Source organism: Homalodisca vitripennis, chromosome 6 (genome assembly GCF_021130785.1).
Source record: "Homalodisca vitripennis isolate AUS2020 chromosome 6, UT_GWSS_2.1, whole genome shotgun sequence".
Taxonomy (NCBI): domain Eukaryota; kingdom Metazoa; phylum Arthropoda; class Insecta; order Hemiptera; family Cicadellidae; genus Homalodisca; species Homalodisca vitripennis.
The window spans coordinates 89,444,754-89,459,428 of NC_060212.1; the positions used below are offsets into that span (position 1 = coordinate 89,444,754).

General features: G+C 32.7%; 1 protein-coding gene across 2 annotated transcripts in view; it reads left to right on the forward strand.

Annotated features, from left to right (window-relative positions):
- LOC124364541 (nephrin) overlaps positions 1-14,675 on the forward strand; it is a 436,564-nt gene that overhangs the window by 403,058 nt on the left and 18,831 nt on the right. For both annotated transcript variants that reach the window (XM_046820100.1, XM_046820101.1), the window contains exons 4-6: positions 9,564-9,716; positions 11,796-11,984; positions 13,110-13,400. In XM_046820100.1, the coding sequence (XP_046676056.1) occupies positions 9,564-9,716; positions 11,796-11,984; positions 13,110-13,400 (633 nt within the window). The remainder of the gene's footprint in view (positions 1-9,563; positions 9,717-11,795; positions 11,985-13,109; positions 13,401-14,675) is intronic.

Sequence of the window (14,675 nt, forward strand, 5' to 3'; positions counted from 1 at the left end):
CACCTAAATGAAGGGGCGTCACCGAGCCGCCGGCCGTCAGCTCAATAAATTTGGTGTAGAGAAACCGGTTTATACGGTTACAGTAGAACATAATACGTGTTGTGATCTAACAAAATGTTTATGTATATAATGTACATTATGTATTTATGTATATAATGTTTTGTTTGTTAAAAATAAGATATCTCCATTGCCTTGACAAAATTTAGAATTGTATTATAAGATAATTAGAAAAAATATTTTATTTTTTGTTTCTTGGGTTTAAAGCGATTAATACTTTGATTAAACAATATTTAAGATAATTATTATCATTATGCTTGTTTATATACAAAAAGAACAGTCTAATTTTAAACGTAAACTTTCGTCGCTATTATGTTAATAAACAAGAAACTACATCTGTATTCAGAGGACATCTATCTAGCTCTAGATGAAGAGGGGTCAGATGACAAACGGCATCGCAAAACGGTCTCTAGATCTCAAAAGAGACGGTTCGATTGGGCGCCGTAATCATGAGACAGCGTGCGTGGCGGAGACGGGAATAAAAGATTGGCCTTCAAAGGTTAGGCGGAAGGGCGAGGCAATTCATCAGACCAAGATGTACCTGGGATAGTCCATGAGGGAGTGAGCAGGAGATAGGGTGCGGCTGGATAAAAGAGAGAGAGGGAAGACGGCATCGATCCTGTCGCGCGCATGCGCACGGCGCGACCCGCTCTCTCGGGCCTCAAATGTACGTTTTGGTCCAATTAAATATGTTTATTGTTAGGGGAGCAATTCCACTTTTCATTTTAATACCCTCGTGGCATGTCGCTCATTGTGGAAATGTTTTCCCGTTCGTCCCGCGCGTTATTCATTCAATTTTAATTAGCATTTTCATCAGGATTATTTTTTCACGTGCCCACCATAATGAGTTTTCACCGTTTAAACGCTATAAAGCTAAATGTTAGATTTATTATGCAAAAGTGACAGTTCGTTAACACTTATTCTAGTTGCAAAAGGAGGCTACTTTGTTAGTTGTGCTTTGCTTTATTATAATACCTACTGTAATGCCGTAGTAATTATGACAACTATAGAGTTTCATTAATGCTAATTCAACTTTCTTTTGGGGTAGGTTATTAGTTTGAAGTGATTAACTTATCATTGAAACATCAAATGTTTATAAAATTATTTAAAATTGATAATTTCAAATTTAATGCATTGTATATTTTATCTCGGTTATTGTTTTCAATACTATTTATAATTTTTAACTATTACATTAATTTAAAACCAAACTTTGGTGTCACCAATTTTTCAATCTTTCCACAAATTTCTGCCAATCATAAAACAATAAAAAGGTAAATGTGAATAGTAGATAATTACATTGATTGTGATCAAGTGTAGCACAATGTTGTTCAGAAGAATTGTGATAAGAACAGGTTCTGACAAGTCTTCATCCATAACATCAATACTCTCGACACACACGTCGACTTCATTAACCTTAGTGTTGTCGAGGTTTCGAGGAAAATTCAGCAACAACTTTGTCGGAAGCTGGGAGACTAATTAGGAAGATATAACCACTACACGGGAGTTTTGTCGTTCCCGCATCTCTTCTTCATGGCTGTGCACGTGATCGATTTTTTATTTTTCCCAAAACCATCCAGCAAAACATTATATTGACCATTTACTTATAAATATAAGTTAAATTTTATTATTTTTTATATATAATTTCTATTTTAAATTTTGTGGAATATAAATATATTAATCCTGTATTTTCTTCATAGGTTTCAATTTATATCAACTTGATGTCCCTAGTTTGAATTTATTACATCAATCAAAGAAAAGGAAACTGTAGGCTGCATTTTATTGTATTTTTCCTGACTCAGTTTTTTAAAATATTGTTTTCTCTTAGAGATTTCTTCATTTAGAAGTAGACAAAACAGAACAATGAAGCATCATCCTCCCATTTAAAATATCCTAATAAAGATATTTATCCCCCCAGATATAATGCTTCGAGATTAAAATTTTCTATAATATCAAAAAATTACATTCTTATTAATTATTGCAATTGCGCTAATGTGAATTGAAACTGGATGCCTAGTATTTCTCAATTTAAATTGATCAAAGCAGGCGCCGCGTCTTTCATTAAAAACTAATACTTATTAAGGAACAGTTACTTTCATTATTGAGTACTTGACGGTGCTTGAAGATATCTTAACAAGACAACACTAATTGGAACCGATCCAAGATCAAGATCTCGCTCCCAAGAGCTCTTCATGGAACGTTGGCCCGGATCTAAAGGAGTTGTTTAAAGTTCAGTCGGTTTTAAACTTTTTGGAACCACGATTGACTTGCATTATCTTTGTGAGATGGAAAAAGTTCTTACACGGTAGTCAATAATATGTGATTCGTCAATAAAACTGAACACTTTCTATGTGGGCTTTCTACGAACACGCGTTCGAATTACGGGACCTTTTCCAACACTCAGTAACTGGTGCAAATGCCTTAAAGATAAATTCCTACGATATCTTTTAATAGCTGAGGCAAATAAGTTTTACTCAAGGCCATCAAAACCCTCCTTATAACTATTGAAAACTTGTTGTTTACTGACACTGTATACTGTGTTACTATTTGATTTGTACAAGAACAAACCAATACAAGGGGGTGTCGAGGGTCCTGACAAAACGTAACGAAATTCTTACCAACCAAGCCAATAAATTAACTTAAATACAAGTTTTGGTAATTTACTGCAAAATTTCAAGATTGTGTTTCTTTACAAATTTTTCTATTCCGCGATTGTCTCGTTGTCATCATGCTTGCCCCATTCATAAGGCCAATTTAAAATGTTAGAATTGTTTTCCTACTTTCAATATTGACCTTTTTGACCCAAAAATCTGTTCTTCGTTTGGCTAAGAGGAATCTATGCATCAAGCTTCAAGTCTTTGGAACCTTCCTATCTGGAATAACCGTACGGAAGGCCAGACATACAGGTTGGCAGAAAAAGATGTGATTTTAAGACGGACAATAAAACATCTTATAAGATCTTTTATGTAGCGACAGGATTAACGTAGGCGCTTTATGGACAGGATTATCCAGACTTCTTCATCCTAAGCCTTTTTCAGCTTACACGAATTAAGCATTCTATTTCTTATCTGAATGGTTTTATGAGCTTCGAGGAACGTTACTGACATGTATAATCTCAAGCGGTGGCGAAGTGGAAGATGAAAGAAAGACTCTATCTCTCTCGCCCGTAAATCTCGGATTGGACTCAGCGTGTTTGTACGTGCGAGAGCAAGTTGAGTGGCTACACTCTCCACCAGCGATCGCCTACACAAATATATTTTCTCTCCTGCAATCTTACGCCGGCCGCGCAATTGTTCATTTATTTTGGTGACATTCATTCAATCAATCATGCATCCACCGATAGAGTGGTGTCGAAAGTTCAGTTGTTATTTTGGCATTCCGTTGATCGATTGCCGTACTTTAAGCGCGATTGAATCTTTGTAGATAATGTACTCTAACCTGGGGATATGTTATTTCATACAAAGCGCTTTATCAATCATGAAAATACCCTTCAAGATTTATCCAATCTCCACCACTACCGTTATGTCAACAACAATGGCTCACAGGGTATTCTTAAAAAAAAACTTTGTTAAATAGTTATAGGGATTTCATGATAAAATATGATGAATTTATCATGTATTTATAATCATTAAATCAGTTTCAAGCACATGAAATTTGCTATTGGTTTCAACTGTTCAGAAACCGACTGGTAAGCGCCGTGAAGTGTACAGACAAAATCTTTGCCGATACTTATTAAATGCAATAAATAAGTCGTTAAATTACAGAATGAATCGCGTAATATAGTGGAGTTATGAAGCACATGAAATTTATAATAAACTGCCATGAACTAAAATATTGAAAACTTAAAAGTTTATGGTTTTTAAAACTACATAGATATGGCGTGAATCTTTAGTGGCTTTAGGTTTGTATGTATATGGTTACGTATCAAGATTTTACATCTGAGGAAGAAGGTAGAGTTCAGTCCTTGAAACTTAGCGTTACGCATTTTGTAACATTTGAAGATGGAAAATGTAAATCCTATTTTCCTCTATCGTGGATCTTTATTGGAACGTTTTTGACATTTAAAAAGTTTATATTATTAAAATTTTTCTGCATTTAAGATTATTTCCGTTTTAAATTTTATTTCCATCTTTAAGATGTTCTATTCCGTTGAAAAGAACCCGTAGTATTGTATGCTACCATGGTGTCATTTTAAGAATTTAAAATTATTTTAAAATCAGCTTTTGACCTTATCCGTATATTTTTAACAAAAGAAAACAAAAATCTCATGCTTAATATTCTATTGAATGTTGAGGGTCTATTTTAAGTTATAAGTGAGATTAAAAAGTCTCCTATAAGAGTGCCTAATAATGCTAATGTGAATTTTCCAAAGAATATAAATTTCAATTATTAAACCCGACACAAATTTGTTCAAAGGAATCATTTAATCAGCACTGACAAAGTTTTATCTCAGCTGAATGAGCATATTGTACTGGAAAATTATTCTAATATAATGGTTTGGTTTATCAGAGTATGTAACATGGATAATGGACAGATCTATAGTTGCACGTGGACACAACGATCTGGCTGTAAACCTTCTCATGGGATTGATACATCCATTACATGTGTCCCCCTGCTTTTCTATTGTCATAGCTACCACTGCATGATTTAATGAATTAATTCTATGTGTTAACACATGTATTGATTTGCTTATGGATATATTATGGTAATGGTTTGTATAATCGGATCTATTATAATATGCATAATAAATTGTCTAGGAGCAATAATTGTCTATTTCTTCTATAATAGTTTCCATTAAGCCCACTTTTAATCAAATTGTACTTGTACAATTAACAATGAGTCTGGATATAATTAGAGTATTCTGTGTTTCTCTTAATTCATATCATACGGTGTAAACGAGGCTAAGTGTAATCGCTCGAGTACGGTATTTTTGCGGAGGGCGGTGTTTCTCAGGATTTGAAGTCCTTTACAGTCTTCACTCATCAAAATTGTACTGCTGATGAGCGCATGATGTCACAATTATCTTTTTTACGTGATATTACCGGTGTGGCAGTAAGTTAAAATCAAAACCTTACTGTTCTTATTAAAAACACTATTGTAAGTACAACTATAGCGATGTTCAGCGTGGTTGTCAAATCAGAATAAAGTTGAGCTTCGGCTTTGGCAAGTCAAGGAATGACAATTTCAACGAAAATTTAGACGAAGGCGGAAGCAGTTTCTTTCTATTTTGCAAGAGGTAAAGCTAGTTACTTCACGTTTTGGACAGCAATCTGTTGATGCTCTTCCAATCACTTTATGACTAAATCACAAATGCGCTTATTCTTCTTGGAAACGCGCTTTATTCGAATGAATTTCCCGTATTTTCTCAAATATTATTTGGTCTGTCAGAACTATACATAATATCTAAATTATCTCTATTTGATATTTTTTTATTTAATGGTTGTTATTCATTATTATTATTATAAAAATTTGTTACGATTATGTGTCTGTATTTCTTGCGACAGCAGATATTCTTACGTCCTTTCGAAATAAATATTCATCACAAAAAATTACTCTACAACGGAGTGAGGTTTTTGTTGATAATATTCAATGTACCTTACTATAATTTTTTACAGTGAAGGTAGAAAATGTCAATGGTATTCCCTCTTTCATACCTACCTGTACAGCTCTTGAGAGAAATGACTACTTTTTATTACTCAATTCACTTTCTTTGATTATTTTAGAGAGAATTTGATCATATTTTAGAGTGAAAAAACTGAGTTTTTCTGTAAGAATTACAACGGTAGCTCTTTATATAAAAATTAGCTAAAAAAATATACTCCTTGCTAATCTCAGCGACAAAAAGTAAGGAAATAAATTGGTGTAGAATTATATCATTGTTCTTATTTATCAAAAACAGAAACGTCGCTACCCGCTGCCAAGCCGGTATTAAAACCAAAGAGTGATATTTAGAAAAAGTCGTTATAATACGAGCTGTGAACACTTAGGTTTTGTTCTGATTGTTTTCTGTCATTATCTTCATAGCCTCATTAAATTTAATTCTCGCGGTCTCATTCTCCCACTCCTTCACCATTAATTCAAGTTATAATATTCAAGAGGCACATTTAAGATCTCTTAAAGGAACTGTTAAGATTATATTACTCTTTAGAATTATCTTAGTATTTCAATACGGCGCATTCACGGGTTCCTCATTAACACACAGGATTAATGTTTTGTATTTCGTGAGCGTTTCGGAAACTCCCGAATTAAACATTTTAACGAGATGTTCTACCTTTTGAGACAGGACAAAGAAATCCCGCCTACCATGTTTATGAGATCAACTAATAGAGATGTCCTGGAGTACAGAACACTTGTTGAGTCGTGATGTTTTATTCAGGAGCAGGATCAGAAATGGCAGACTCCTGTCAGAGGACACTTTGTCCTGTTATTAGTTTACCACCTTGGGTCCGTCGCGTCGGGGCTTTGTCCCCACTCCATTTCCTGTGAATCCCTTCAATCGAGCGGCCCTTGACAGCTTCTTAGACGTGCTTCATTGAGTCAAGTCCTTCATCTTGTTACCTCGACACCCTCGCTTATCCTTCAGCACATCCTTGACAGCTTCTTAGACAGCTTCATTGAGTCGATTCATTTATCTTGTTATCTAAACTTTCCCTCATATTCTTCAGCACATAATTGGTCACTTCCGTATTAATTTCACCACGGCACCCTGGCTTATCATTCAACACCTTTGAAAGCTTCTTAGACCGCTTCAATGGGTCGATTCATTCATCTTGTTAGCTAAATTTTCCCTCATATCCCTCAGCATATAATTGGTCACTTCCGTAATAATTTCACCGTGACACCCCGGCTTATCCTTCAACACACCCTTGACAGCTTCTTGGACGTGCTTCATTGAGTCAAGTCCTTCATCTTGTTACTCGAAAACCTTGCGTATCCTTCAACACACCCTTGACAGCTTCATTGGGCCGAGTCACTTATCTTGTTTTCTGAACTTTCCCTTATATCCTTCAGCACATTGGCCACTTCCGTAATAATTTCACCGTGACACCTCTCCTTATCCTTACACCCGATCTTCACAGTTTCATTTTCTTGCCCCTTTGGAATCTACACCTTTCATATGGGACAACCCGTTATGATAATTTTGTTATCTTCACTTATACTTTGTCATGGCTAACTTATCCTGCTTTTGGGCTTATATGATCTTGAACTTTTTAAGATAATGTTGTTATATTCTGTATATCTTTTCCCACAAAATTAAATTAACTTTGAAAGTAATGAACCGTGGAAACGGTTAAATACGTGTTCTACAGTACAACTTAATATCGTGTACTATAGCTATAGTAGTGTTGATGTCAACACGTTCGCCACCAGATGTTACTAAAAGAAGGACATGCCGACAAGAGGCACTGCGTTCGATAATCAAAGAGTTATCTTACTTCTAAATTAGTGTATATGTAATCTTTGTTTGTATGTAATCTAAACACAAATGCAAGTTTAAAATGAAATTGTGTGTTAATTTCTATTTATGGACTGAGAATTTATATCTTATATATGTGATTTATTAGGCACTTTTTTATGTTTTTCATTATGTTTCGATTTAAATTCCCACTTACATAAGATAAAAACAAATAGTTATTGGTATTTACTACGTAATTTATGCAAGTATGTTATTCGAATTTATCTTAAGTTAAAGCAAATTTAAATACATACATAGGAAACTAGCATTACATTAAACCTTCTAAAAGTACAATGACTAACATCAGTAGAAGGGTATGGGTGTTTTATTCAGTAAGCAAACCCTTAATTTGACAGAGACCTCATAAAAGCAAATGTCAATTTGGAAGTACTATTATTTCATGTCTTTCTTATATCATATATTTTTGCACAATAAATATCGGAAGATCTTCCATTTTGCATAAAATTAAATAAGTAGTTCAAGTATTCCATGTTTTGGATTTTTTAATTAAAAAACTTGAGGTACCATCTTCAAATCAATGTTGAGAGGTTTTATTTAAAATCATATATAATTAATATTTTAAAATAAATAATCTTTTTTACCTTTGAATAATAAAATTTACAAGTATACCAATTTACAATTGTAATAAAAAGTATATAATACGTTGTTGTCCCCATCCTGTCACCATCCCTAGTGAGTAAGCTCTTAGATACTCTGTGAACCATGTATAATTCCCGTTAAGAACTATCGGGGAATCCATAAAGTTAACAGAACACTCTTGGTATGAGGGTCCAAGACAAACATTCCGTATTTATGATGGTTTGAGATTATTGGTAGGGCTGACTTGTAGACCCTACTACCTACTTCGTTTCTCACCATACCTTATCCATCAGAATGAAGTGTACTGTGCAACTTTAATAATTTGAATATTCATGTATGTTAATTATGAACATTCAAGCAATGTTTTATGAATGTCCAATGTGGGTTGGATCAAATAGACTATAGATAGAAAGTTTTTAACACATTTTTAATGACTTCATCTTACTGCAGAGATTTACTTAAATGAAGTATATAAATACAAACAACATTAAAATAAATTTTTAATTAAAAATTTTATAATTAATTTTTTTTTTAAATAGTTATTTAACATAATATTTAACTATGTAATAGCTAGAAATAAATATTGTAAGTATTTTAAAAATGCAAATGCTTACTCACTAAGTTTTTATATAAAATATTAAGATTAATCTCTTTTTGTCACATTAAAATTCAATTTAATTTCTCTTGAGGACACTTTAAGCTGAAAAAGTGGGCTTAAAACACTTTTTTCAAGAAACATTTTTTGATCTAGGAAATCGGAATAGATATTACTGCAGTTGAAAATCTATTAATCAACGTCTGCCAACTTTGGAAATAAAAATTCCGAAAATCCCTTTCTTAAATGCATTTTTCGGGTCAATGAACTTATCCAAAACAATCAAGAAAGCAAGTTTGTAATATTTTTTGTAATAGTTACACCCTAGAAGCTAGGGTAGGTCCACTTTCACAATCTCAGCTAATGTACGAGATCAACTAAAATATTTTATTTTCCTTGAGGGAAATATAACACATGTTGTCTATCATCACACAGTACATAACAATGCCAGTACACATTTCTATATGACTATTAACGCAATCTTCTCATATATTTGTATGGATAATAATAAATTTAATGTAATTCAACAAACAACTTGCTTTATAAAATATTAAAGCAACACATTGTCACAGAAGAATTAGAGTTGATAGCCTTTCTGTTTGAAAAATAGGTAATTGGTATAAAGAACTGAATAGGTACTGAATTTTAAATAAATATTTTTCAATGAATTATTTGTGAAAATAATGGTTTTTTTAATGTATTATTAGTTTAAATTTATAGATAGTGGTCCCACCGAAATATTGTAATATTTCATAGTTTAATAATTATTTAAAACAAAAGTGAACCTTTAAGACTGCAATCACACTCAGATTATAAGCTGAAATGGCATAATTTTCAAGACAAACTATTTATTTGTAGCTCCACCTTCTTCAATTGAAATGGTCAACCACACAGCTAACTCCAAGATAGAAATCAGAGAGAATGAAGAGTTCCAACTAGAGTGCCTTGTAAAGAACTCCAAGCCGGCAGCGAAGATCGTCTGGTACAGGGGACAAGTTGAGCTTAAACTAGGTGAGAGATTTGTCATACAATACTAATTCCTACCCTCAATATAGTTTATTGAGTACTTTGCGCAACCTTAGAGTGAATGTAAAGTACAAATTTTCCTTGGTTGTTATCTGCACTTATGGTCAAACAAAGAAATCAAAATGTACTTCCAACTCTACTAATTTTTGATATGATGTAGCAAACTAACATATTTCATAATTTTGGCTCATTTTCATATCATGAACCATTTACAAATTTATCATCGTAGTATTTTTAAAAGATATGTTGAGAAAGGGAGTAATTACTTTATAAACCTTGACCTCTCTTTTATAATGTAACAGTTGGATAGAACATTTCAAATAGTAAACATATTTTTAATATGATTAAAAGTGATTAATAAAATTGTGTTCTATGAAAGAACTCCAAAAAATAACTTCATGTAACAAATTTAATTTTTTATACTAAAAAATAAATTATTCTGAACAAAAACTACAATATAATTATTCAATTATAATTTTCTAGAATTTCAGACTCAAACAAAATTCTATCAACAAATTAGTAGTTGTAAATCAATAGATTTTTAACTTTTCTCTACAACAACAGCATTGAAACATTTATAATGTCGACTCATTGCTAAACCAAGTGTTTAAGCTGTTGAGTAATACATTACTTAAAGTAATGATCATCTGCAAACTGTTCTTGGAAACCATTTAGTTTCTTAATGGTGTGAATTCAATGCAATATGTGTCTGGAGGCTTGTAAATGGCTCAGTTTCTATTGTGTTTCAGAAGCTACATTATTGTTATTGTTCAACTTTGCACTTATTCGGCTTCTCCACTTGACTTGTATTGTTGTTGGGATCTATTTACTGGGAAATGCAATACTGTTTTCTTACCATTAGATAAGATTAATTTCTAATTCTTTTCTGATATACACAATAGATATATTTTATTATTTACAGTTTTATTAATTGTTGGAAAAATTGTAAACGTAAGTTTTACTGGAATTCTTATCTATTAAATTAAATATAAATTGATACAATGGAGTATCAAAGGATCCAGAAGAAAGTCTTAGCAACAAATCCACCAAATATCACATATTAAAATGTTTTCTGATTGTAGTCAGTCTGTTTACATATTTGTTTATTCTATGATATTCTCGTTGTCATTATGGTTACACATACTACTTATGTAAAGATTTTCTTCGCTAACGCCCAACTAAATCCCAGGGAGACCAATTATTATTAGCCTATGATGACATGCACCAACACCAAACTCAATGTTTCTTCTATAGAAATGAAGCTTCATTCTAAATCTCCAACTCTATTGGTCAGTTTATTCTCGAAATATTATGTGAATAGCCACACAGAAATGAAAATTTTCCAAGTTTTCGAGTAATGGACTCTGCTAATGCTCAGCTAATGAAAAAGAACTCAACAAATAAAGGCTTTTATTTTATTTCGAGCTGAATTGATGACTACAGCAAATCATATAGGATATATAATATATATATAAAATTATTATTGTACATGGTATAACAATCATTATATCCTTGGTACTCGTAATACTACCCCAATTTGCAATTATTTCCATGAGAAACTTTCTTGTATATCTGATATTATAATCTTAATAGTAAAGCATGAGTTGAACAACTGTATCTTATTGGGAATTCAAGCTCCTTGAAGCTGTTACGTCGCCATCTAGTAATTGCTTTTGAAATTGTTGAACGCTGTAAACTAAGTCTTCCTTATTAAATTAAAATGTAACTAATTTATTTTCTTATTTACGCGATAATGTACATCAGCATTGAATTTGGGTGAAGATATGTTGATTCTGTTGATGTAAAATAAACCCAGTTATTAATTAATAATTGAAAACCCACTACTGTGTATTAATTCATAATTTAATAACTAACAATAATAATTTATAACACACTGGATGAGGTCCCTTTATTGATCATTATAATCGGAACAAAATGTGATAAATAAACAGTTTAGAATGTTGTATTTAAAATTGGCCTAGGATTTTCCAACCAAGAGTTCAGGGACATTTCATGACAATTGTATCAATAGCAGAAGATACATTTATTACTCTTTGTTTTCAGACAAAAGGACAGATAAGACTATAGAGGTTGAGCACCCTGGACAGAAAGCCAAGAGGTACACGGTTTCCAGTAAGATATCTTTGCAGCCGACTGCAGAAGACGACTACGCTGATTACACATGTGCAGCCAAACATGAGGCTCTGCCTGAGGACATGCCTCTACGTACCACTGTCCAACTTAGTGTACTTTGTAAGTTAAACATATGTATGATCCACCTGCATCTAGATTATATATTGCTAATTCCACATATAATGGAGAGAAAGTACCACATGTGCTGAAATGTTCTTTCTTTTGTATAACACCAAATCCTCAACTCATGGGCAAGTACGAAATTACATTTTGAGTAGGAGTAATAAGAGTAACTTGCCTAGCCTTGTTTGCTATCTTTTTTGAAATTCCCAAATTTAAAAGTTTAAGTGGAATTTTGCTCATTGCAATTGGTCCTAAAAGAACCTTTGTACTTGTTTTCTAGAGTGATAGGATTTTCAGGATAAGTGCAGTTGGTGGTGGTAGAGGCCAGGTGAGATCCCTTTAGAAGGGATAGGTTGCTCTATATCTCTTATCAGACTCTATGCTCTATATCTCTATCTAATGTCACATTAGAAGAAGAAGAACCTAGTTCTGTTCCAGCTTCTCTAGTCAAATTGGGCCAGTCATGACAATCCATGACATTCCTTTGTGTCAAACTATCAACAGCCTACACTAAGGCTTATTTTACACTAAAGGAGCTCCATTCACTCCAATACTCAACCTCCGCAATAGACTAGATCTTTCGATCCACCTTTTTACCCCATTATCTCAACATGTGCGATTAATGAATGCTCCTTTACATCCATGGGATTTCCCAGATACAACACAGTTTGCCATACACAGTGTAGACTCAACTAGAAGATATGTCAGAGTTGAACAGAATTGAACAGTTCTGGGATCTATCTTTTTTACATTTGGACTAATAGATCTATGTTTAATATTTTAGTGTAAATAAATGGACAAGTATATTATTAACAAATTCATAGTTAAGTATTATGTATACATTTTATTATTTAAATATCATTATTAATCAAGTAATCAGTTTAACAGGTCAATAGTTAAACATTCCAGTTTGTAAATAATTTAACTAACAATATACTTATTTATATAAATTTAAATTTGCAAGATTCGAAATTCTATAAGGAAAAAACAAGAATCGAGTGTAAAGAAAACACAACCAAAATTTTCTATAGAAACAAAAAGATTGTACAACTTTCATTTATGTTGTGAAAATTTTTACTTTTTTCATCAAAAGTTGTTATATATTAATGTGCCTGGTTACAGACCCACCCGGCCTACCATACATCGAAGGGTACACAGAAGGAGAGACAATACGACGGGGGCAGACTGTGGAATTGATCTGTCGGTCACGAGGTGGCAATCCCCCAGCACAGCTGATCTGGTACAAAAATGGTGAACAAATCAGGATGGCGTACCGGACAGCTGGACGGCTCTCGGAAAATATATATACTTTCACGGCAGACTCCAGTGACAACAAGGCCAAGTATCGGTGCGACGCCTCCAATGTCATGAGTCCAAGTCCCCTCAAGGCGGAGGTTACACTTACTGTGCTATGTGAGTAGAGGAGAGTTCCTTTATAGGTTTGTGTGTTAAATAGTATAGGTGTTGGCAAGAGCTGCTGAATTGTAAAATTGGTGTTGTATCATTGAAATAAATAAATTACAAATTTGTACTTCTACTCTTTTTTGGAAGGAAGTTTTTACACATAATTTGTAGATGTTAAATAAATAATTTAAATTGTTGATCTCTGAAAAGTATAGAAATACAGAGTTTTATTAAGAATTTAATATATTCATCTTTAAATATATAACATAATACCTGTGAAGACTTGTAGAGTATAGCAGCCCACAGTGGAGATTTCTAATAAGTATTATATTTATTGATCCCTGTGCAGGATAAATGAAGGCAAGGTTTCTAATAATGAAAATAACTTTGAAGGTTTTTTTAAAATTGTTATAAGAAAAAAAACTTCACCTCCAATATTTAAAATATTTTTTATAAATGCAGTTTTACATAGTAAAATAAAACAAAACATAAGGTTTCTCTTAATATAGAAGTTTTTTTTAATATGCAAATGCCTATAAGTTTTGAGTCACAGTTTGTTGTAAGTGAATGTGCTTGAGTGGGAATTTGAATAGTCCAATAAATAAATACATCAGGCCAAGAATAATATTATATTATAGTATAGTACATTTTTTGAGTAATCTATTTTTGCAACTGCCACTCTCCCATTCCCTCCTAGAACATAAAAAATTACTATTCATATTCTATTTCTATATTTTTTAGCTCTATTGAGTTTTCCTAATTGTGTATTCAGTTTCTGCAATGAGAATCAAATAAACAGCATTGTTTTTGTTTATTGCTTAAAATTTTATGAGACCAACTCCTTAACTTCTGCCAGTTTTCTAGCAGTTGTTGTTCTAACTTGGGAGAACTTTGCAGAACTTGGTACGCGTGGATAACCTTGTTTACTGCTCAAGTTTTAAGTCAATTCCTGAACGGCGTAAAGTTTAAAGAGCTGTCATTTACAAAGTTAACCTACCTGTCCTATTACCATTAGTGGAGAATCGGTTTGATAACTATGTCAGAATTGAAGGCTTTTATACCATTCGCTCGTAATTAGCAAATGGAATTACCATACAATCTCAAACAAATTTGTTTATTTGGATTCATGTTTACATATAAAGAAATTCAATCTACAAAATTAACTGTAAGCTTTGTGCCATATATTGCACCATATAAGTTTTATGGATGATAGTTTCAAAACCAATCAACAGAGATCGGTGGAATCAAACAGTAATTCAAATGCAACAAGTTTCAGTTAATGAT